The sequence below is a fragment of the Osmerus mordax genome, chromosome 7 (assembly GCF_038355195.1).
Source record: "Osmerus mordax isolate fOsmMor3 chromosome 7, fOsmMor3.pri, whole genome shotgun sequence".
In the NCBI taxonomy this organism is placed as follows: Eukaryota; Metazoa; Chordata; class Actinopteri; order Osmeriformes; family Osmeridae; genus Osmerus; species Osmerus mordax.
In genome coordinates this window covers 15,444,758-15,465,005 of record NC_090056.1, presented here as the reverse complement: position 1 = coordinate 15,465,005, position 20,248 = coordinate 15,444,758, and the positions used below count along the sequence as shown (strand labels likewise).

The 20,248-nt window shown below is 45.6% G+C and overlaps 1 protein-coding gene across 3 annotated transcripts; it reads left to right on the top strand.

Annotated features, from left to right (window-relative positions):
• The first annotated feature begins 2,026 nt into the window (after window positions 1-2,026).
• rgs19 (regulator of G protein signaling 19) lies at window positions 2,027-18,047 on the top strand. 3 transcript variants are annotated; one of them, XM_067239919.1, is made up of 6 exons: window positions 2,027-2,167; window positions 5,671-5,781; window positions 14,099-14,238; window positions 15,013-15,087; window positions 15,424-15,658; window positions 16,517-18,047. In XM_067239919.1, exons 2-6 carry the CDS (start codon window positions 5,767-5,769, stop codon window positions 16,703-16,705), a joined length of 654 nt encoding a protein of 217 aa, XP_067096020.1. In that variant the 5' UTR covers window positions 2,027-2,167; window positions 5,671-5,766; the 3' UTR covers window positions 16,706-18,047. The 3 variants fall into 3 exon arrangements, with proteins under 3 accessions (XP_067096020.1, XP_067096019.1, XP_067096021.1); XM_067239918.1 differs by having other exon boundaries at window positions 15,001-15,087; XM_067239920.1 differs by lacking the exons at window positions 2,027-2,167; window positions 5,671-5,781 and adding an exon at window positions 9,207-9,445 and having other exon boundaries at window positions 15,001-15,087.
• Window positions 18,048-20,248: the final 2,201 nt, after the last annotated feature.

Below are 20,248 nucleotides of genomic sequence, written 5' to 3'. Positions count from 1 at the left end.
ATTCCTCATGGAGGAAATCCTTGAATGGGAACTGACATGGGCTACACACACACACACACATACACGCACACACACACAATACCTTACACAGAACGTTTAAGCAGCATCCACGTGTTTAGATTGAGAGACTGAAAACAAATACTGCATGTGTGTGTATCTGTGTGTATTTTGAATCAGAAAACCACCTGCTGTATGGCTAGGGTAACACCAGACTGAAACAGATGTTTAGGTCTTGACCATGGTCATAGACTTCTGAAGAGTCACTTCCTGTATGGTATGATAAGTAGCTTAGTCATCTCTATAATATGTAATCTCTCTCCACAGAAACAGAGGATAAAAAAGCTTCTGGAGGATGAGATAGGAGTGACTGACTGGCAGTGACCTGCTGCATGGTTCCATGAAGTGTGTTCTTTTTTGTAGCTGTGACATTTCCACTTCCTCCACTCCAGAGTCCCTCCACTTTCTCGCTTTTATTTACAAATCTTCATGTACCCCATTACCTCATCCACTCCTCTCCTCTCCTCCTCCATTTCCACCTATTCTATGCCATTTCTCCATCCCTCCATTCCCTCTCCCCCAGTTTGGTTGCTGTGTAACAGTTGCCCTTCATATGGGAGGGTGACTCACTGTTCCCAGAGAGGACGAAAGCCTGGCCAGGACAGGACTTTCAATGCAGCCTCAAACTCACTTAGCTCACATTAGCTCTAACAGCACTGGGATTAACTGTGTCAAACACGTAGATAAAACATTGTTCTCCGTCCGGAAGTCTAAAATAAAGTAGAGGATAGCACCAATCATCCATATTCCCCTGTATGACTTTGGTGAGAGGAGGCAATGGGTACGGATGTCTCTCTGAAACTGAATTCCTGAACCGTGTGTGTGCGTGTTTGTGTGTGAGTGTGCGTGTGTTTGTGTGTGTGTATATGTATGTATGTATGTGTGTGTGTGTGTGTGTGTGTATGTGTGTGTGTGTGTGTTTGTGTCTACTAGTTCTTTATGTAAAGTGATGTGAGGTTGAGTGTTGGAATTAGGGCTCTGTTCTGCTGCAGAGGAGAGCTTGACTGACATCTAGTGGCAACAGCAGATTGACATCAAACAGACACAAAAAGAAATGTATACATATTTGCTTTACCATTTGAAAAACTCCAGTTAATTGAAATATGATGTATGATACATGATGTTTTATTTCCACAAATGATATGTGCAGGACTAACTTTTGGTAGTCTCTTTTTCAAAATTATTTTTCAAACGTGTTTTTTTCCTAAACTAGTTTATAACTTTATTGGCGATATGAAAAAGCAGATGAGGTGTGCGTGAAGCAGCTGTGACTGGTGGTTTCCTGATCCACCACAGTGGCTCCAGTTTCTCCGTCAAGCTATTGTTGGTCTCTGGCGCCTACTGCTGGACAAACAAGCCGATGTCTGAAAGAGATGCGAATAACTGTCTTCTGCAATAAGCCTCGTCTTTGATGTTTTGATCGATAACTGGAATCGGTTGTTCTTTAAAAGTTCAGGTGAAAGATTTAGTTTTTATATCAGACTGTAAACCTTGTGGTCCGCGTGTTCTCGCAGGATGTAGCACGAGTTCTGAAACTGCCTCAGTATAAGCCTTCTGGGACACTTTCATCTCTTTCATGCACAGAGCCGATGTCCCATTATATGACAGGACGTACTATTGAAGTTATTACATTTTGAGAAGGAAACAAAGTTTCCCGAAGTCAGTGACCTATTACCATAGATGGGTGACCTCGTTGTTAAATGAGCTTCAAGAAGCGTTCCAAACTAACTTCCATTGTAACTAACTTGCAACCGTCAGCAGATGATGGTAATCTCCCCCTATTGTTGAAGTAGCCTATATCAGGCCTTTGTAGACATACAGCATTGTTTTACTGCCATTAGAAAAGTTATTTAGCTCTAACAGGACTTTAATACCAAATGGCAACCGAGGAAGTCGTCCCTGTACCGCCTGCACGGAGCGGTCTACAGTAGATTAACGCATGCGCCCTTCAGCCTCCGTTCGCCTTGGTAAGGGTGTCGATCCCAGGAGCTGGAACGCTGGAGCGAATAAATACTGTATTCTTCAACAGAAAAATACTACATAAAACAAACGGATGTGCCTCCGAAAGCGAAACGGATACCGTCCTCCAGATCGTTCTAATGCAAAAATCGTAAGTATGGTAATCGTATGGGTATGCCAAGTGAAAAAAGGTTCAGTTGGCCAGTCAATGGTGGGCTTTTCCCGTTTTGCAAAGGTCCGTGATTCCTCAAGAATGGATAGAGTCGGAAGAAAAACCTCCGTGTCCCCAAAAACCGTAAAACAACCGACAAAACAGTGGTCGTTTTGCCTGACAACACTTGTCATCATTGGTGAGAGGATCAAGCTGTTCAGCGGATAGACTGGCGATTGTCTTGGATACAATAACCACTATTATCATTCGTAAAAACTGAGGAGGGACTCCGGCTTGCTTATTCCGTCTCGGTGATTCATTTCTAATAGTGGGAACGGTCTATGGACGGTGGACTATTATTTGCAATATGGAGATGTCGTCCGTTTTCTTTTTGATACGATTATAGAGCTCTCACCAGCACGGATATGATTTATTTGACATCCTTGTGAGTAGCGCAAACATGTTGGCTTGCCGACTGTAAATTGGAAAGGTGGGCGATTCATGTTCTTAACTTAAATGTACCAGACTAGCCTACAACGAAACAACTCGGGACAGAAGAAAATCTATAGGTTACAAAAACAATGTTGCAGGATAATTTCCAGATGGTTTAACACTCGGTTTAGGTCCTTTGTGACATCCACCGGAGATATCCTTATGTCTGGACCCATGCACACTTAGTACTTACAAAGCAGAGTGCTTTTGTGCTTATGTAAAACATATAGGGGTAGGGGATAGGGCATTCGGCTACCCAGTAATCACAATATAAAACACTAAATGAAACCTAAACGATTATTACATTCAGAGCCTTGTTTGCAGGAGGGCTATATATATTTTTATACTCAAGCAAAGAGCTTTAAGGAAGTGGAGGGAATCTGGAATTAATTTGCTTGTATAAAGTTTGTTTTTATTTGTCAAGAAGTGTGTGGGCTATTTTGAGATTATCTAACTTGCCTGTGGGTCGTCTAAGCTTGATCTTTACCTTGTTCTTGTTTTTTCATCAGAACAGTCTCAGTTTTACCTACGGTAAAAGGATGTTCTCTGCCCCCTCAATCTTCTCGATTCTGTGTAGTAAAGCGCGTTCGTGACTCATGCGCGAGATGTTCGGGTGAATGAATTTCGTGCACGCGGGGCCGGGGAAGTCGCGTGCCCGTTGAGCGGAGGAAGATGAGGGGGCGGGGCCCCTTGGTGTCGCGTGGCGGCGTAGCGCTCTGAACTAGACCGCGCGTGTCAATTCACTGGGTGCGCGCTTGGGGGAAACGAATAGTTGAAAATAGTAACGACTGCCACATCTCACTTTAACGAAAAAACGTTACAGGAAAACCACAACAAAATGAAAAAAACAAACAAAAAAAAACATTTGGAATAGCAGCTACATTTGTTGTTAGAAGCAAGTACAAGTCTGGCTACAGCCAAAGTATTCAAAAATAAAATGACCAACCTCCTATTCTATTAGGCTACCCCATACCCAAACCTCTACATCTTGCCCTCCCTACCACCCTCCACCTTCCTCTCTCATCCTCTTTCATCCCCCGGGAGCCACGCAGGGAACCAGACTCTTCCAACAGAAGAAAAAGAGGAGGATAGCCACAGAGTACATGAGATCAGAGCTGAGACTAGGCACTCTTTCTCTCATGTCCTTCTATTATTGCTTATCTCTCGCACACAGAGTTGTGAGAAGGTAGCGTTTTAACAACTCTCCTTTGGTGTAATTGTAGATGTTAAATGAATGTGTTTTCATGTGAAAGGTTATGGAGGATAACGATGCAGTCCCTCTCATTGAACCTTTCTAAGGTTAAATACTTTTTGTTGCCCCTCGGACCAAATGGAACACCTCTTGGTCTAGTGGTTGACTCACAGGCTTGGCGAGCAGGCATTGAACCTTCTCAGTCTTACCAAACCACCTCCCCTTCACATGCTGCTTATGTAGGCCATGCTAGTGACAGAAGCCTACTAGAGAGCAGTACCCCCATGGTCTGAAAGAGTCTGCAGGAAGGAGAGAGAGAGAGAGATGGATAGCGAGTATGTAAGGGGGGATGGGAGAGAGCGAGAGAGAGCACACAGCCTCCTCCAGAGGAAGTATGACTCACTCATGCCACTCTGGTCTGCTGTCGGCACGGCATCGCTCCCTCTTCCGCGCTCTCTTCCTCCCTCCCTCTCTCTTTCCCTCTCCCTCCTTCTCTCTCTCCCTCCCTCATTCCTCATTCTCTCTCTATCTCTCTTTTAACAACTTTTTCACAAGATGTAATAATCCCTCTTATATCTTGCACAATCTTTCTGTCAAACAGACCTGGGGAGAACGAGGGATGGAGCAAAGCCAAAGCAGACAGGAGACATCTAGCCTATAGTGATATAACACTTACACTGCTTACTTTTTTTTCAAAGTCTAGCTTCTGTGTTCTTCTTCCACTGGCAGTTTTGCACCCACTTCCTCTTCTCTCTTTCTTCATTTCGTCTGTCACTCATTTCCCCTTTTTGGGTGCACGGCTCCCTCCCTTTGTGTCTCTCTTGTCGTTGTCTCTTTAAAGGGGAAGAAGTGGTCTGCCCTATGGTCTGGCCTTAAAGTCATACTCATACAGGCCTAGTTCTTGTAAGGGTCATTTTACAGTATTTGTAGGTATCCAAAGTTACGGTTTAGAAATTGTTTAATTTACTGCTTAATCACATCTGAAGTGATGTGTATTTTATGTTGGTTGTCAAATTTGGTAGGTGTGGTGTTTTCTACAGCCAAACGGCGTTGGAGAAAGTGGTAATTTGTTGGTTTGGATATTTTGTGGTATTTTTCTTCATTCTCGTCTACGTGGTAAATACATGTAAGAACTCGTCAACCTATCCCTAGGAAGCTTGGGAGTTGAGCTTAAAGTCTTAAGATCCCAACATGCCATCTGATCAGATAGGTCTTCAAGCAACCACACCTTAGATTCAGTTAGCTGGTTCCGGGTTAGGCTTACTACATGTGTTCCATTTTGGGACAGTTTGTGTGTGTCTATGGGTTCTGTTAGTTTGCTCCGTGTTGAGGTCTAAAGAATTGTTGGATCATGTCTTGGCTGGCTGGTGGCATTGTAGTGTTGATGTTTATAGGTATGAGGGTTCAGCTTGAATGTTCCTACCTCAAACCTTTATGAATGTTCGCCCATCCAACCCTCCTTCAATCCCCCCCTCACCACTGCATGACTGCACCCCTTTTCATCCCTGCCTCACCATCCCTCTTTTCCTCTCATCCTCCCTCTACCCCCCCCCCCCACCCCCCCTCCAGATGGAGTCTACATGGGCCCTTTCCGAGCACTAGAGAAACAGTTGTGTCCCAACCAGAATGTAGTTCAGAGACTGAAGCAATGGACAAAAAGCAAATGATGTTCTTTGGGTTACCGAGTGATACAACTACAGCTAACTCAGTTTCTTACGTACACCTCTCTCTCCCTTTCTGTATGTTGTGTTTCTATCTCTCTTTTTGTGGATGTGTGTGCGTGTGCCTGCGTATGTGTGTTTTCTTGGTTTGTATGAAGGAGAGGTCCACGGCCAAAGGGGGGATGACATGCATGTTACCAGGCTGTTAACATCGTTGAGGATTATAAAACTAATAGGCTGCGAGCTGTCAAGCCATGATGGACATACTGGTAACTCTTTCTATATATATCTATACTTCTGTATATACGTATGTGTTGTGTTTTTGTTCCCTGGTATGTTGTTTTCTTTTGTTGTTGTCGTTCCAATAGTGGTGATGTTGTTGTTGTTGTATGTTATTGTTCTGGTTGTTGATGTTGTTGTGCCTGTCACATTGTTTGCTTACATCCTGACCTGAGAGGGATGAAGCCAGTCAGCCTACCAGTCAGTCAGTCAGTCAGTCAGCCTACCAGTCAGTCAGTCAGTCAGTCAGCCTACCAGTCAGTCAGTCAGTCAGCCTACCAGTCAGTCAGTCAGCCTACCAGTCAGTCAGTCATTCAGCCTACCAGTCAGTCAGTCAGTCAGCCTACCAGTCAGTCAGTCAGCCTACCAGTCAGTCAGTCAGTCAGCCTACCAGTCAGTCAGTCAGCCTACCAGTTAGTCAGTCAGTTAATCAGTCAGCCCCAGCCTGGAACATGGTATACAAGACTGGTATACAAGACTGTCATGTGCATGTTCCACTCCTTTACCTATTCTTTTCTCTGGCCTCACTTTTTCATCTCTCTCTCTCTTCCTCTCAGTCTTCCCCTCTGCAATCTTCTCTCCCATCATCCCTCTCCACCTCTCTTCATCCCTGCCCTCTCACTCACTCACCCCACTCCTCTCTTATCCACATCTTCACTTCCCTGCCTTCCCCTTACACCTCTCTCTCTTCTCTCTTTTCTCTATTTTATCTGAATGTTCTTCCTCTGTGCCATCATATTAACGGTGAAATAAGCCAATCAAAATGTACCTTCGGATACACTCTCCCTCCTCATTGCACACATTCAGAACCAAAGCTCCTCAGACTGAAAACCTTTCAGAGAGGACTAAGAGCCTCAAATAAATAAAGCTTGAATAAAAAAAGAATAGATGTAGAATAGAATAGAATGAAAAGAGACAGAGAGGAGAAACAGAGGGAGATAGAGAAATGTACAATTGAATTAAGAAAGAAGATAACTAATAAAGTGTGCGTGTGTGTGTGTTTGTGCGAGAGAGAGAGAGAGAGAGAGAGAGAGAGAGAGAGAGAGAGAGAGAGAGAGAGAGAGAGAGAGAGAGAGAGAGAGAGAGAGAGAGGGGAAAAGAGTGGGAGCTGCTTTGGTTGTCACATGATGCATGGCCACTTGGTGCTGGCATCTGGTTAAGATTAGAGCTGGGAGAGTCAGTGACAAACAGGATGTCACACACACAAACATAAACACGCATACACACAGAGTACCTTAAAACAAAATTATCCCTAAACTTGACAAATTTAAAAACATTTGCATAACATAGACGAGGACTTCTTTCACTCGATCATGCCCCTGTGGAACCAACAGTACCGAGCCAAGGATTTTAAAATGTCCTCTTCACCTCCATTCTTCTCCATCCATTGTTTTCTTATCAAGCTATACCTTTTCTCATTTTCATGTTCTCCATCCATCTCTTTTGTAATTCTAATCTTGTGCCAATTCATGATGCTTGACATCACTTTTTATTTTCTGTCTAAATAGTAGATTTGAGTGTGTGTGCATGTATGTCAGGGCTGTTTTGAGGTATTGAGGTGACTGAATGACGACTGTCTCTGTCCTCCCACACATTTACATTTAGTCATTTAAGTACAGGGACATTCCCCAGGAGGCAAGTAAGGTGAAGCGCCTTGCCCAAGGACACAACGTCATTTTTCAAGGCCCGGAATCAAACCGGCAACCTTCTGATTAATAGCCCGATTCCCTAACCACTGAGCTATCTGACCCCATCCCACCCACAGCCTGCAGCCCAGGAACAAGTTGCTGCATGCACCCCTACACACACACAGTCACACACACAATATCTCTTTCTTTTTTCTCTTCTCTCTTCTTCTTTTCTCTTCACTTCTTCACTTTTCCTCTTCTCGTCTCCTCTGTGTATTTGAAATTCCTCCAAGCTCCACTGTCAAGCTCAATAGCTCTGTAGCTCCATAGTCCTAAATTACATTTCAATTATTTGCACATGTCAGCCCTATATTTAGCTCCTGTCAACTTGTCCCTGTCACATTCATTTGAGTGTCCTCTCGTTCACAGTCTTACTCTCTCACTTTATATCTTTCTTTCATCCCGTCTCTCTCAGGAGTTCTCCTTCACTTTTCTGCCCCCACTGAGAGTGGTTTTGAGTCTTTATTCAGTCAACTTATTTATTCTCACTGAGTGTGAATTGAAGGTACCAGACTAGAGTAGAAACCGACCAGATAATACGGTAAAGAATATTTAGTGCTCTCAAGAAAAGAGACTCTCTGGTAGTTTATATTGGCCCGGTAACCAGACCTCCAGGATCTATCATGCCATCTCTCCTATCTTACCCACCAGCTTTCAGTTTCAATGCACTTTTTTGTGCATTGGCCAGCTCTGATAAATGTTATTAACAGCTGGCAGTGCTGAGTGAACCGTAGTCTGTGATTACATAAGGCCTCATACAGTTCTCTAGTGTCATAGTTTTAGAACCCTCAGAACCCGGAGGCAACTCAGCTACGAGGAACAAGGAGAGGACCGATACAATCCTGGAGGCAATGGGGAGTGGTCAGAAGGGTCATGAGTTTTATTTATTTATTGTTGGACAGTAATACTATATCTAATAACGAATGCAATCATTCACATGCCAAGACGCAGAACTAGGCCCTGAATTCTTGGAAAGAGTGAATTGGTTACTTTTATGGTGAATTATAGTTTGTTATATGAGTGAGACTCATATAACAAACCCACCCATGGATAACCCTTCCTCTCCACACAGTACCTCCACCCTCTGCTCAGGCACATAATCACAAACACATGCACTAACACAGTCATAATGATTGTGAAATATTTATTGTAATGAACAGTAGTAAAACCTCTGTAGGGGTTGCAGTTACAGACATAGGGACAGTTACAATATGGTGTGATGTTACAGTATGGCGTGGTGTAACAGACAGGGACAGTTACAGTATGGTGTGATGTTACTCCTGGTTCACATTTTGCATAGTTTTATGGACCTGTTTGCAGTAGGGGTGGGCGTGCTCCACAACGGTTTTGTAATCAAATTGATAGGCTACTGTGCAGAAGTTGTGAAACATCTGTGTTCTGATTGGTCATCCATACGGAAAGGTTACGCACAGTCCGTAAAAAAGACACAATACATTAAGGTTATTATTGTGTTACTCATCACACTGGTTTGTCTGGAGACAGTATTTAATAAGAAACAGGAAGAGGGGGAGCTAAAGGAGGAGGGAAGAGGGAGAGAGGATGCTGACTCATGAAGTTTCACATAACCCCATGTCACAACATCAGAACAGTTTCAACACTTCCTTTAGTCTCTCTTTCTCCTCCACCTCTCTCTCTCTCTATATCTCTCTATCTCTGTGTGTCTCTCTCTCTTTCTCTCTATACCTTCACATCATTGAATTTATGTCCGTCTGTCTTCTCTCCGCCCTCCCTCCCTCTCTCCTTCCCTATCTTTCTCTCCTTTCTGTCATTGGGTCGCTCATGATGGTGTGTGACTTCTCTCTGATGATTGGGAATATTGCTTCATTGGTTGATGGAGGGATTGGTGAAAGCTAAGAAGAAGAAAAAGAAGAGAAGGGACAAGGAGCTGAGGACTGAGGAGGGGGTTCATTGATCTGTGCTTGTCTCTGTCTGCTCGTGTCCAACGGTGAGATTGCCGGCTCGTTCTTTATTTCAAGTGTGCGTATGACCATGGTCATAGGCGAGGCATTTAAGACTGGTATGACCTTATAAGGAGATGAGGCAAATGCACGTTGGAGCAAACAGTCCTCCAGCATTGCATTCTATTAAAGAACCTAGAATCTCTTGGCATGTAGGGCCGTTTGGGTGTATTTATGGGGTAATGTGTGTGTTTGTCTGCCTATGCTTGTGTGTGTGTGTGTGTTGTGTGTTTATGTGTGTGAGGCCAGAGGCAGCTTCACTGAGAGTTGTTTGAACAGCCTGACAGGAGTCTGCTGGTAGAGACATTTCCTATCCTGCCCAAGCAGGTATTCAGATCACAGGAAGATAGTATATGGGTGTGTGTGTGTCCACGTGTGCAGCATGTACACTATATGTTCTTAATAATTGGAGCTATTCGGTTATTTGGCCTCTCACCTCCACACATAGGCTCCAGCTCCGGTATGTTTGAGGTCTGGTAGAGGAGAACTGCCACTGGAGCTGTGTGGCTGGTGCCAGCTTGGTGAAGGTAGCTGGGACAAAAGGCAAGGACTGGGCCCAGAGTCTTTCCCCTGCAGCTGGAGGGCATGGGGCTTGGCTGGCAGGCTGTCCTCAAAACATACCCGTTCTACCCAGTAACCCTCACCCCTTAGCTGCGTGAGGGTTACTGGAGTCAGGTGGCTGAGCGGTGAGGGAGTCGGACTAGTAATCCGAAGGTTGCAAGTTCGATTCCTGGTCATGCCAACTGACGTTGTGTCCTTGGGCAAGGCACTTCACCCTGCTTGCCTCGGGGGAATGTCCCTGTACTTACTGTAAGTCGCTCTGGATAAGAGCGTCTGCTAAATGACTAAATGTAAATGTACTGGGTAGGTGGATAGCTATGGGGAGGCCCACAGACTATGGCAAGGGTGGTTGTGTGTGTGTTGGTTTATGTAGGGTGTGGAATGCAGTGTTTTGGTTGCTGATGTGATTTGCCTGGTAGGCCGGGTACAGTTGCTGGACCCGTCAGCTGTCACTTGATCCCCCACACATGACATCTCCATCACGGCAGCTCGGTGTCCATCCTGGGATGCAGTGGGATGAGTCGGGCCCTGTGTCCCACTGTCTCTGGCCTGTCTGCTGTCCCAGACGGCTGCTCTCTCTTGTATTTAAGGCTGGCTAATGATCCAGTTCCCCCAGGGCAGAGCAAGAGAGCAGCGTAGGCCTGAGCTGAGCCATGGCCAGCCTAGCTGCTACTCTCCACCACCGATCTGAAAGTGAGATTAGACTGGAATAATCTCTGGGATTAATACTCCAATGAATGCTTAATTGCTTAAATCCCTGTGGAAACAGCCAGTGTGGTAGCTGGCTCCAGACACTGAGCCGCTGGGCTGGACAAGGATAGCTGTGTGCATGTGTGTGTGTGTGTGTGTGTGTGTGTGTGTGTGTGTGTGTGTGGTAACAGGACTAGCTATAGGTCAGAACTGCTGTGGCTAGTCTACTGCCGAGTCAGCCAGTCAGTGACATGAGTGTGTATGTTTATGTATAGATGTGTGTATGTAGACATGCTCCAGCCATCTTGGCTCTGTCAGGTTTCTTAACCCCCTAACCTTCTTCATTAATTGTCGTGTAACTGGAGCTGTGCTGTACTTCCCTCCCTGCCGCTCCCTGTTCCCACACTGAGGGGCCAGTTGGATCACGAGCGGGGCGTGGGTTGCCAGACTTGGGTCATAACCCCCTACCCTGGCTAACAGGATTGAAAGGGTGGGTAATGGGATTAGAACAGATCAGCCGTCCTGGGTTTACATTAAGAGACTAAGGAGACCTGATACTGGCCTGGCTTGACCAGGACCTAAATCCCTACTCTCCCTCTCTCACACACTCTCTCTTACTTACTAAACTTGTGGCACGCACAGTATGTAAACGGAACTGATTTGCGCTGCACTAAAAATATGTCCCTCCTCCCGCCTAAGAAAACAGATCCATCCAAACGGGGTTCAAGTTACAGCGTGTTATGAGTGTGTATTAAGGGGTTTACAGATCTGCCTTCAACGCCTCTCGGCTTCATTCATTTCATACCAAGTCATAACACAGTGGTATGCCGTGTCAGTATTCTCACTGGTCCTAAACATGGTGCTGAAAGAGGAAGTCAGCCAGCAGAACTCCTTCCTGCTGGCTCTGTTTGCTCTGGGTGAGGGGAGGGGTGGGGCGGAGGTCACACACTCTTGCGCCTTCTCACACAAACACACATGCGCACAGACACATGCGGTGCCATTGTGTAAGCAGAGGGCCAGCCTGTAGAGGGATTCACGTGTGTACGGTCTGCCATTAGAGGACGGTTCATCCTCACGCCATGCTATGGCGCAGGGAACAGTTCTAACACACGTGTGTGTGTGTGTGTGTGTGTGTGTGTGTGGGAAACCTGATCTCATAGGTGTGTTGGAGCATGTTTAAAATGTGAGTGAGTGAGTGCCATTCAACGTGTCTCCCTCAGACAAGTCAGGATCTTTAGGTGCTTTTTTTTCTTCCCCGCGTCGCCGAAGACAGTGTGTGTCTGTGTGCATAGCGGGCGTCCTCAAAGAACGCAGAGAGAAAACTGCTGCTACTGCGTACACCGGGGGAGAAATGTGACACCACCTACACAATGAAGATGGGACGGGCCTCTTCACTACTCCTCCGGTGTTTGCTGCTGGTGTTTGGTGTGTGCGCGTGCGTGTGTGTGTGCCGGTGTGTGTGTGTCGGACAGCTAGGTCTCTCTCTCTGAGTTAAGACCCCCCCCTCCCTAGGCTAGGGAAAGACTCACTGGTGTCTACCTGTCATGCTGACACACAAACACAGGCAGGTCTTGTACAACTGACTTCCATAGCTGAAAATATACAGAGAAGGGAAAAAAAGAAAGCAGTAAAGAAAGAAAGGAGGTAAAGAAAAGAGTGCAGCCAATTTACCAGCTGCTATAAATAGACCTGGCTGGGGTGGCAGGCATGGGGGAAGTGTTATCTAACGCTGTGTGTGAGAAAGAGAGAGAGAAATAGTGTGTGTGTGCATGTGTGTGAGAAAGAGGGGGGTATGTAGAGAGAAAGAGATGTGTGTGTGTGTGTGTGTGTGTGTGAGAGAGAGATGATCTGCTTGAAAAAGGAGGAGATTACAGGGGAGGCAACCCAGGTTAACCCTCTGGTCTCTCAGAACAGCTGTGGGGGGGGGGGCAAAGAGAGATAGAGGGAGAGAGAGAGATGGAGTGGGGGTTCTGGTCGACTAAAAAAAGAGAGGGGAGACAAACAGGTTGATGATGTGTAGAGAGGGGAGCCCTGGTGGACACACACAGGAGGTCGATGTTTGCTTCTACCGGTACACTATTCTGTTCTGCTGTGCTCTTAATGCTCTGCTTTACTTTGCGTCACTTTATTTTACCCTTCTGTATTCTGCTCTATTCTACTCTATTCATTCTCTTCTCTACTTTTGAAAACAAACAAGCCTTTTGTTTTAACAGTGGTGTGTCCCCTCCGCCCCCCCAGCCCCCCACACACTGTTCTCATCTCTCTCACTTCCCTCTCCCTTTTTCTGCCTTCTCTCTTCCTTTAACCTTTTTTCTGTCTCTCTTTCCTCCTCTTTTCTCCAACCCCTTCTCTCCCACCATCTATAAATATTTCCACAACCCCCAATTCCTACTCTCTATCCCACTCATTGTATCGGTCAGTTTGTTGTCATGCCAACTCAGATGCAGAATTTTTGGGACAGCGCTCCTCTATTTTAGACAGCTGGGCCAGATGTTATTGGATAAGAATTATTATGGACCGAGCAATTTGGCAAATTAAAAATAACCACAGTGATTCAAGTGGTTTGAAGTGATAGTATTATTTCATGGGCTGAACAGAGGAAATATATCTATTAGCTGGTATATACTGTGTCGTAATTTATCCTATGTGAACTTAATGTGCTTGTTTTTGCCTTTTTTTGGTTAACCTTGTGCATTGTATCTCTCTCTATATATACAGTATATTCTGTGTATACTGTATATATATATATCTATATATATATAGAAAAAGAAAATATCTGTACACATACAGTATATTACTGTGTGTGTATCTAGAGCACAATCACATGACGCATCACATTGGTTCACCTTTCTCCATATCCCTTCTCTCTCTTTCACTTCCTCAGTCTATCTATTCAATCTCTGTTCCTTCCTCCCTCTTTCCCTCCCTCCTCCCATTCCCTCCTCTCCCCCTCTCGTACATCGCCCCACTTTTCTACAGCCTTTGTAATGGTGGTTTACTGTTTGATAATGAAGACTGGGGGCACAAAACATATTATTCCTCTCTCATTCTCTCTCTCTCACACACACACACAGCTGAGGGTCAGGAGATGACAGTGGAGCTGTGTTTGCTGTCAAAGGTAGGCCAAGCGAAGGGGGTTTAACCCGGGTCACGAAGTGCTGGGCTTATGAACATGACTCGCGCCTCTGCACCCTGTGACAGGGGTGTACGTTACCTCTGTTCCATTTCGGAGGCACAGAGAAAAAGAAGAGAGTGTGTGTGTCTGTGAGAGAGACAGAGTTATCAGAGACAAAGAGACCGATAGAGGAGAAGGAACAGACTCGCTGATCTGACCACTGACCTTATCATTGACCTGTTTACGTGTGTGTGTGTATGTGTGTGTGTCTCAGTACACAGGCCCTGTCCCGACAGAGCGAGAGTCTCCGATGGGTCGGAGCGACCAGTCTCCCAGTCGGGCCCAGCCAGGCAGGACTACTCAGAGACCTAATGCATGCTGCTTCTGCTGGTGCTGCTGCTGTAGCTGCTCATGGTACGTTCCACACAACCCCCACTCCAACACCGCACATGGTATGCCCCAGTCTCACACTCAGGCCCTGTCCAAAACCAACCCCTTGCTCGTTTTCCCCTGACACAAGCACCAAAGCACAAAATGCCATGAAATAGCACATCAACGTGCACAACACCGATAGACATATAGTGGAAGCAATAGCAGTGATTAAAACTGCTGTGTGTCTCATGTGTGCCCTGAGGTTAACTAGAGGCCCTGTTCACACAGAGCTGAGCTCCCTCGCTTCTTATTTCCCTCCATCCCCCCTCCCCCTTCTCTCTCTCTGTCTTTCTCTCTCCCCCCCTCCCTTCTGTGGCTAGGCAGAAACCTAGGCAGGGTCATGTAACACTCCTGTGGTTGACTCTGCCATTGAGGTGTGTCATTAAGTGTGGTAACACAGCAGTAGCACCTCCGCCTGTTATCTTTATAAACAGTATACACCCTGGCTCGCACCTGGAGAGCCCCCAGCACCATGTGCACCTGCAGGTAGTTAAACCACATGTAGCAGTATCTAGAGGCGGTGAGACGGAGGCTGTGGCAGAGATCGAGGCAGAGACAGAGTGACAGAGAGACGGTGACAAAGAGTGACAGAGAGAAACAGAGGCAGTGGCAAAGAGAGACCGAGGCAGAATCAGTGAGAGAGAGACAGTGATCATGACAGACAGAAAAAGAGAGAGAGAGAGAGATAAGACAAAAAGAGTAGCCGGTGCCGTAATTTCTCAAAGCTGTTTCACCACCTTGCAGTCTCACTGTTAGGAATGAAGAGGAGAGACGCAGGAGGAGGAAGTCTCAAGAGACCAGGATGGAGACCATACCAAACTGTGAAGCTTGGTGAGCATCAACTGTTGTCTACTCCACTCAGCTCTAGTGCACTGTACTGCACTCTCCATAAATCGTGGGGGGGGGGGGGGGGGGGGGGTGAGATGGCTGAGTGGTTAGGGAATCGGGCTGTTAATCAGAAGGTTGCCGGTTCGATTTCCGGACGTGCAAAAATGATGTGTCCTTGGGCAAGGCACTTCACCTTACTTGCCTCGGGGGGGAATGTCCCTGTACTTACTGTAAGTCGCTCTGGATAAGAGCGTCTGCTAAATGTAATGTAATGTAATGTTAATGTAAATCCCATGTACAGCCTCAGTAATCCCCCTCCCCCCCCCCCCCCCCCCCCAGTACCAAACCCACGATGGAGGAGATGCGCATGTGGGCCCAGTCGTTTGACAAGCTGATGAAGAACCCGGCAGGGAGGAACGTGTTCCGGGAGTTCCTGAGGACAGAGTACAGCGAGGAGAACATGCTCTTCTGGCTGTCCTGTGAAGACCTCAAACAGGAGATCAGCAAGAGCAGCATCGAGGAGAAGGCTCGGATCATCTACGAGGACTACGTCTCCATACTGTCCCCTAAAGAGGTAGGGTGTTCTTCACGCGTGTCATCCAGTAGGACTACATCTCCCTACTGGTCCCTCTAAGACACCACTGTAGGAGGATGGAGAAGGATATTTAAACATTAAACTTTAACACTGTGATTTGCCTCTGCTAAGAAAAAACTTGACATGTAAGAAAAAAAACCTCCTTCACTTTCCATCTCTCTTTCTCTCTCCTTCCTCAAAAGCATACTGAGTCCCCTCTGCTCATGAAGTATTGAGTACTGTATGTTGTGTGAGGCCCAGGGGGTGAGGTGAGGCAGGCTGCTGTATTTAGAGTGAGTGCTGGGGGCTGTAAGTGTCGGTTCTCATCTGCAGTGTGTGTCCAAGCTGTAGAGGTCAACAAGCCACACTGCTGCTTCTACGCACACACACACACACACACACACACACACACACACACACACACACACAGGTTGGCCACAGGAAACTATAAATCGCTGGCCGCCAGCAGGTCTATTAATAGTAAGTGGTGAGTGCTGCTAAGACGTCTGTGTGTGTGTGAGAGAGAAAGAGATGACCAGGAAGGAGGACTGGACTTTCTGTCATCCCTCTCCGTGTGTGTGTGTGTGTGTGTGTGTGTGTGTGTGTGTGTGTGTGTGTGTGTGTGTGTGTGTGTGTGTGTGTGCGCGCAAACATGTGCAGCTGTGTCTGTCTGAGGTCTAGTCATTGTGGCAACATGCTTAAAGTGGAGCAATGGGTAATCCCTGTCCTTCCTTCACCCTTCCCCCCTTCTCTCACCCCCCTACCAACTCCTCTCCTCCCTCTCTTCCACCCCCCTTGTCTCCCTTCCTTCCTCCGATTCCTCTCCTTCATCCCTCCCCCCTCTCCCTTCCGCTCCAGGTGAGTCTGGACTCGCGGGTGAGGGAGGTGATCAACAAGAAGATGGCCGACCCCACGCCCCACACCTTTGAGGACGCACAGCTGCAGATCTACACGCTGATGCACAGAGACTCGTACCCCCGCTTCCTCAACTCCAACATATACAGAAATCTGGTCCAGGGCAGCTCACGCACCTCCTCCGAGTCCTAGGCACACTCACTTCCTCCTTCACTCCTCCTCGCTTTCAATCACTCTCTCCTCACACAGACCCCGTTTGTCAATCAGTCCCTCGCTCCTTCACGTACTACCTCTTTCCTCCCGACAATCCTTCTCTCGTCTCTCCTCTCTCACCAAACTGTCTATCCCCTCCTCATACACAAGACCACCTCTCCCCATCTCTCCTTCGCCCTCACTCTTCTTGCACACTGCTCTTCCCTTCTCGGTCTCCTCACACTCCCTCTCCTTCTCACTCCTTACATTCCCTCTCTCCTTCTCTCCTCACACTCCCTCGCTTCTTCTCACACTCCCTCGGTCTTTCTCACACTTCCTCTCTCCTTCCCTCGTTTACCGTCTCTTCTAACCGTCTCAAAGGCTCTCTCCTTCACCTCTCCTTTTCTATCGACATGATTTGTCTTTTTTAGGTCCCTCTATCCCAGCCATACTCTGCCATTATCCAACACACAACCACTAGAAGGAGAAACGACTCCCCCCTTTTTGGGATTCCGACCATTAACACCATTGGATCTTGTCATATTTTGGCCACTCCCTCCTCAAGGAGTCTGGGCCATAGATGGATTATCTGGACCCAGACGTGTACACACACATTTGCTCTCTCCCTCTCTTTCAAACACACACATAAATATGTTAAACTGGAAGACACAGGGTTGACTATGGAAAATACCTATTTGTTCTCTTGTCTGTGCTGGACCAACCCAACCTGCGTGTTGACCACCTCTCCACAGCACCAACTACTGATTTACAAAACATCTATTTTTTAGATTCTATATGTATATATACATCTATGTTGATATATTTTCCTCTGATGGACATATTTGAAGATTATTATAAATATCCAGACAAACTCTGCAATAAGACACTGGAGTGTAAGTTTCTACAGGTTCACCCTGACCCCCCACCCATCCACCAGGGATGACCTGGGCTCTGCTGCTTCTGTGAACTCTCAACTTTGACCTCTCCACTGTCTCCCTGGCTTGCTGGGATTGGCTGTCTCAGGCACTGGGCTGAGCCGTGGTTGGTTGATCTGGGAGGGGGCTATAGAGATAACCCAGGTGCAAAAAAATGTTAAATGGATAAAAAATACAGAAAAAAGAGAATAAGGACAAAAACATAGAGGCTGATGAGTTTTAAACAACTGCTCGAATGGCAGAGGGGAGGATGACATGGTGTTTGTAGTTGTAAAGAGGAGAAAAAAAAGATGCCTAGGTCTTAATCAGACTTGTCATTCAAATGCATTTAACTTAGTATTATTGTTATTTATTTTATATTTTGTTAAACTGTGATTTTATTGTACATATATAAAGACTCATGCAAAAGAGAACTGAGATGAATGTCTTATGTGAGCACGACAGAGCTGGCACAAGAACATCCAACGCTGATTATCTTCCAGGTGTGTGATTCAGATCAGTCGCTTTCCAACATCATATTGTAGTGGGTAAACACAAAGTGCTCTCCAACTGTGCAAGTCTGTTCCTGTCTGGGAGACTTTGTTGCTATGTCGCCTCCTGCAGGTCAATCAACGTCCTCAAGCCTCAGGTCACAAGTACATGACACACATACCTGCTTTCTACAGAGCCACAAGGGCGTCATGGACCAATCAGGACATGAATACCACCCAGCAGCTGGTTCTTCATTGGCCAGTCACTGAATGTATGAGGTATTTTCAGAGTGAGTAGTATTATTCGTGTGTCATGCCTGTATGTTCAGTTCCCCAATGATTAATAGTTGTAGAATTACCCTCATTTGAACCACTGACCCATCTTGGTCCTAAATGGTCACAGAGCGTTTATATATACTCACTGTAACACTTAGTTTTTAGGAACGCCTACAGTTCATTTGAATGACAGGAACACAAGCAACTAACGTTGAACAGCAGTCCTCTCTCCTTCAGCTTCACCTATTCTCTCTTATGTGTGTAAACATTTCTCCAACTCTCCAATCAGACAGTAATTAAGAGTGTGTAAGTGCAGTGCATGCCTGTGGGCCACAGGGATCTTACAGGTCTCTATCTCTTCACATGTACTGTATGGAAACACACTCCCGTTGCCAAAACAAACACAGACCGCTCCGCTCATGGCATACGTGATGTGTGTGTGTCAGGGCTCATGCAGGTTACAGTAAGTCACATTTAAGACCTTTTTAAGACATTTTAAGACCATAAAGATTGAAATTTAAGACCTACACGACACATTACCAAAACAATATTAAATTCAAAGAAATTCTGAAATAATCGTTTTAAACATTAATTTAATTTACAGATAAAGCAATCACATTAATAATTAAATTTAATTCAGCACTAAGTACTAGGGGTGGGGGAAAAAGTCGATCCACATATGAATCGCTATTTTCAGTCTTCTAGCGATTCACATCGTTCCACATGTATTTTTATGTGAGCATATATTTAATCGCAATTTGATAAAAAATCGAAGAAAAAAATTGGAATCATGAGGTACCAAAAGATTCCCACCCCTAATAGACGGTAAGCTGTAAATTTTTGTTTAATATTTATCCGTGTTGCAGAAATAAATAAGTCTATTCAAGAAAAGTCTACTTATCGTCACTGTATTTTGTGAAGTTTTTAGAAATCCTTCAGCAAACTTTCACTCGTTTTGTAAGTATGATTAGAAGGCAGAGTATTCTGTTTTATAACTTAGCATTAACAAAACGTATGTTGTCCTTTGGCATTTAGTAGTGTCATAAGGGCAATTACATCGTCTTGTAGGAAGTAACTTTGCAGGAACCCTCTGTGGCTCAGTGGGTAAGCAGGTGTACCATCAAGTCTACTGCCAAACACGGTACCCCAGGTTCAGACCTTGCTCAAACCAATTGATAATTCATTTAACCGATATCAGTTAAGTAATTTATGTGTTATCGTTTTTATTTAAGTCCAAGAGCAAAAATTGAGCTGTAAGAAGATCCTTCAGACAAATTTGAACACAAGACCCCTCACAAAGCAGCCCACAACCTTAACCACTGAGCCATCCGGGATCATAACAATCTCCACTCAACATTAAATTTGACATTGAACTATCTAATTGTAACACCCTGCAGAGTTGGGGTGTCAGAAAACCAGAAGAAAGCAGGGCTCCCCTGTTAACTCACTGGTTTAGTGTGCGTGCTCTATCAGACATGCTGGTGCAGTACTGCAACAGCCTGGGTTCAAATCCCAATTTTAAATTGTTTATTTTAACTTAAAAGTAACATTGTGGTCATGTGAGATGTAGGACTTCACCTTCACAGTTTCATAAATATCGTCTCTCTCCTCTCCGCCAAACGCTTGTTAATCTCAGGAAGATTCTATTTAGTTTGGTTAGAAACAGAGTGCGAATTATACAATGATAATCGGGGGGGGGGGGGGGGGGGGGGTCAGCTTCTTCTCCAAGGCGTGAAGTAATATTTAAGATTACAGGTAAGAACGATATATAAATGTATCGACTCCCCAGACCTGTTATTTTTACCTCTTTGGGGGGGTTCAAGTCTTAATTAGGGGGGTCAAACAAGGTTCTAACTAGTACC